The sequence below is a fragment of the Wyeomyia smithii genome, chromosome 1, assembly GCF_029784165.1.
Source record: "Wyeomyia smithii strain HCP4-BCI-WySm-NY-G18 chromosome 1, ASM2978416v1, whole genome shotgun sequence".
NCBI classification, from domain to species: domain Eukaryota; kingdom Metazoa; phylum Arthropoda; class Insecta; order Diptera; family Culicidae; genus Wyeomyia; species Wyeomyia smithii.
The window spans coordinates 136578812-136583182 of NC_073694.1; the positions used below are offsets into that span (position 1 = coordinate 136578812).

General features: G+C 36.7%; 2 protein-coding genes across 2 annotated transcripts; both read right to left on the reverse strand.

Moving 5' to 3' along the window:
- Positions 1-1508: 1508 nt before the first annotated feature.
- On the reverse strand, positions 1509-2150 carry LOC129718765 (protein Abitram). Its single transcript, XM_055669815.1, has one exon. It carries the CDS (start codon positions 2148-2150, stop codon positions 1590-1592), a length of 561 nt encoding a protein of 186 aa, XP_055525790.1. The 3' UTR covers positions 1509-1589.
- Positions 2151-2165: 15 nt separating this feature from the next.
- On the reverse strand, positions 2166-2570 carry LOC129718767 (COX assembly mitochondrial protein 2 homolog). The gene is made up of 2 exons (XM_055669817.1): positions 2397-2570; positions 2166-2342 (listed from the first exon to the last, which is right to left on the reverse strand). The coding sequence occupies exons 1-2, from the start codon at positions 2475-2477 to the stop codon at positions 2166-2168; spliced, it is 258 nt and encodes an 85-aa protein (XP_055525792.1). The 5' UTR covers positions 2478-2570.
- Positions 2571-4371: the final 1801 nt, after the last annotated feature.

Below are 4371 nucleotides of genomic sequence, written 5' to 3' on the forward strand. Positions count from 1 at the left end.
CCAAGACAATTATTTAATTTGGCGAATTGGGTAAAATTTTCCTATCTAAGCAAAAAGCAAACTCAACGAAACTATCTGAAATTGGAGCCCAGAACGATTCAAGCGAAAATTTTTAATTTAAAAATTGTTTGACATTAAATCGATAAAACTCATGCTAGGTTAGCCCAACATATAACTTCATGTATTTAAAAAAAATACGTTTATTTCAATAACTTAAAATAGCAAGAACTCAATTAAACGTTTTTCTGTAGTTGTTATCAAGGTTTTGGCCAGTGACAGGTAGAAATATTAACTACTTTTATTATGATTTAGAGCATTTCTAAATGTTTTGTTATTTTTCACGATAGCGATGACCTTCGAATATCGTTTAGCGGTAGGGCTCAAAAGTTTCGTCTTCTCGAAAAAGGTTACCATTCAAAATTTCATCCCAGAATTCTTCAAATAAATGTTCAAATACACTCACTAAACTTTGAGGCTTAGCTGTAGTCAAAAAAGGTTAATTATGTTTGTAAATGCCATGTATTGACAACTGAACATTGTTTATTCAACACGACAAATTTTTCATTTAGTTCTGAATGATTTACTGTGATATTTCAATTCATCATGAGGTGATTTATTTGCAATCATAAATGAAAATTTGATTCGCTATACAGCTAACCACGCCCGCTCTAGGTATGCATACAAATGCTATATAGCTAGCCAAACACGCTATAGACATGCACACGCACGCTATAGACATTAAGGGTGGGACAAAAAATAAATGTTAGCTGAGCTCCCATGCACTTTTCGTGTTCCTTATAGGTCCCATAACAACTGTGTAACTTTTCTGATCGATCGGTGAAACGCCCGATTTGCGCTCAATTTTTAAAGTTTCCATACGATTTTATATGGCAAAATCCACTTTTTCAATACTTATTCTCTAGAGATGTCCAGTTGGCTGTTCAAAATATATCAATACATGATATTTGTAGGAAATTTTCCTGATAAAAACTCTTCTGAAGACCGTAAGGCGCTGCGATGCTTGTAGAAACAGCTATTCACCCCAAACTGATTGAATGTCTGACGGACGGCTCACCATCGAAATTTTCCAGCAACACTGCTACAGCATGCTGCTATTGCAAACTTGCTTAAATATGAGAAATAATTTCGCCTCCAAGATAAATTTGAGCGATATCATTACCCATCATATGGTTGAATTTGCAACAGCAGCATGCTGCAGCAGTATTGCTAGTGAAATTCAATCGTGAGCCATTCGTCAGATATTCAATCAGTCTGGGAAGAATATCTTTTTTCACAAGCAAGGTAGCGCCTTGCGGTCTTCAGAAGAGTTTTTCCCAGGAAAATTGAATGAAATTTTCTCTGTGTGATACAAAGTTAAAGTCATCATCGTTTTTTACGTTCGGAAACGGAACTGACCATCTTGCCCCACATTTCCCTATTTGGTAATATTTCAATTTTTCGCCAAAAATGTGAGAAGGGTCTATCAGCCATATATAAACAAGCCACAATTCCAATTCCAGCGAAAAATGTTTTTTTTTTTGCATGGGTTTATTTACACACTGTTATGCATTAAAGGATTCATGTTTGCATTAATTTTTGTTCAATTGTTTTTCTAATTCAGTAGTTGACCATAACTTTTTCTTAATCGCATCGCACTGTTCTGGTTTAGGCATTACGACAGCTACATATCCATATCCCTCTGTTCGCAATAACTCAACACCTTGAATTATCCGTTGATTCACCTCTATTAACTTGCCTTGCACACAGCCACGAACCTTGAAAACGTGCCCGTCGTTGCATGTCACTAGCGCCAAAGTAGAATCTGCTTGCACGATCATGCCTCCACTTTTCTTCTTTCCGCTGACTTGATTCTGGCTGCGATCTATTTTACCTACCTCAAACGAAACAGATTTGATTCCACGTGAAAAGGCTTCGTGATTCGAAGCTAGACCAATCAGACATACTCGATTGGAGTGAAATAACACTAGGTGCGGTTCCGTTTGTTTAGAAGGATGAACATAGTAATATCTTGTGAAAAATCTGTCAACAATTGATGGATAATCTGGGACAAATTCATTTTCAATTGACGGAACGGTTTTACCACCTATTGGCAGTAGCTCTTCTAAGTAAAATTGCACGTGATCAACCATAGCGAAACTGGATATTTATTGCTGGACTTTCTCCTCAGCTTCAAATTGCCGCATCCGCTCCTGAGTGCGCTGTTGTTTCTTTTTCGCGTTTTCTCGGTTTAAGCGACTTCTTTCGATGCGTTCCTTTTTCAAACAGTTCAACACTTTTTGGTCAGCTGCGTTACACACACCGACGAATTTGGCAAGTTTATTCTAGTGAGTATTCATATTATTAATTGCCGGGATGTATGAAATTGTCAATCTTACCTCTGTATGACACTGTTTTAATAGATTAATTAGCTCGTTACACTCTGGTGTATGCAAGTGCGCTGATAAATCTGTATGCATTATTTTACTGTTTCGAGAAATAATCAGATTAATGTTTAAACATCGCAAAACACAGTCTAATTACACAACATAATAGCAATGGGCGATATTGTATCGGTATCGGAAATATCGATACTTTTGAGACGATATTTCGATTTTTTTGGATCGATACACAAGCGTCCGATACTCGACCGTATCGATACTGAAAACCGCGATATTTGTATCGATATTATTTTATGCATACGGACCAGCTAGCTGACATGTTACAAGGGCTAACATCTCAATGTGTACACGAGATCACCGCCACTTTTGATACGCTATGTTATGCTGTCTGTCAGCGTCAGTGGAGCCCACACATCGTAGAACCGCTGCGATGTTGGCTGCGATAAAGCAAAGCAAATCGGATGGAGATGCCAGCTAGTTGATACGAGCTGGAACCACTGAAAAGCTGCCACTGTCAGTATAAGTATCGCACAAGTCTATTTGCACTAGCAAAACTTAAGCCTGTATTACACTCTTTGACCAAGCGTCAAATATTTGGCACTTTTTGACAGATAAAAATTTGGTCGAAGATAATTATTTGTCACTCTCCAATTTTAACATGAGGCAAACACGGGCAAACAACAACCATGATGTCAAATAAATTTGACCATTATGTCAGAAGGTCAAAAATTTGACCATTAGACAAAGAGTGTACTACAGGCTTTAGATGGAGAAATAGATAGAGAGAATGTTGTGAGCCAAACGAACTGTCAAAATCTGAGCCAAACGCAGCATAGGGCCAAATTCGAAATTTGTTTTACTTAAGCCACACATTTAAAGCCAAAAAGGAGTGCTCAATAATAACGTGTTCTCAAATACTTTCAAAAATAGGCATAGCTCTACGTTGCATTATTAAGGCACAAAACTTATATTGTTTCTCTGACAATTGATTAAAATATTGTTTGTTTACATTTATACTCAGCTTCATTTGTTTTTATTTCAATAAATTCTACTTTCTGCGTTAAAATGCATCCACAAACCCCTCAAACGAAATTCAACGTTATCAGAAATGATGTTTGGCTTCGATTTAGTTGGGCTATAACCCAACGAGCGGGAGCCCAACTAAACATAGCCCAACGAGCGAAATTTGACTGTATTTTAAAAACAAATATAAGTTTTCTGGTTACACTGTTCAGATCGAATATTTGCAAGCGGAAACTAACTCATGCTTTCCGTCGACACAAGTTAGAGTACAAGTGAAAAAAAAATTGCAATATTTATTAGTTAGAAAAATTCAGCGGTAGACTTCACTATCTTATTTTCGCTGACATATCTATTTTTTTTTATGTCATCAACTTCCTCATCAATTAATATGGAAGTGTGTCAATAATTTATACAAATAAGACGGGAGCTTCACAGCCCATTGGGCCAGTGAATACAAATCTTGAAGATATAAGTTGTTTAATTCATTTGTTTGCCAAAGCTCAGAATTTCTGCATTACCTGTATGTATTTGTTTGTGAAGTCATTTGATTCATGCTGCTCTAGAGAATGCGGATAGATACCAGAAAAACAACAAAAAGTCGGCACATCAAATTTTCATTGCTGGAAACCACCAAAATTTTGCTGATTTTTGGTGTGCTGTGCTTCCAGCAATCTGTTCAGCAAAATGAAATTTGCTAATTATTCAGTAATGCTCAATTGCATAAAAGTGACAGGTCGTTTGCTGCATGTTCGGTAAAACAAAATACAACTTGCTGGTTGTCAGCTATGACAATTTGCTGTTCATTCAGCAAAGCATAAATCAATTTGCTGGTTAACCAGTTAATTCAAGGGAACCATGTTTCCGTCAGGCACCAGATTCCATCCGCCCATCGGTTCATAGGCAAATTACTGTTGAACTAGAGATGTATGATTATCATTTCAACTTTTAA

Bases quoted from the DNA above. Each gene is read 5' to 3' on its own strand.
- LOC129718765 (XM_055669815.1), bottom strand. From the start codon at position 2,150: ATGGTTGATCACGTGCAATTTTACTTAGAAGAGCTACTGCCAATAGGT.
- LOC129718767 (XM_055669817.1), bottom strand. From the start codon at position 2,477: ATGCATACAGATTTATCAGCGCACTTGCATACACCAGAGTGTAACGAG. The intron at 2,343-2,396 runs GTAAGATTGACA...AATACTCACTAG, and splicing joins TAAAACAGTGTCATACAGAG to AATAAACTTGCCAAATTCGT.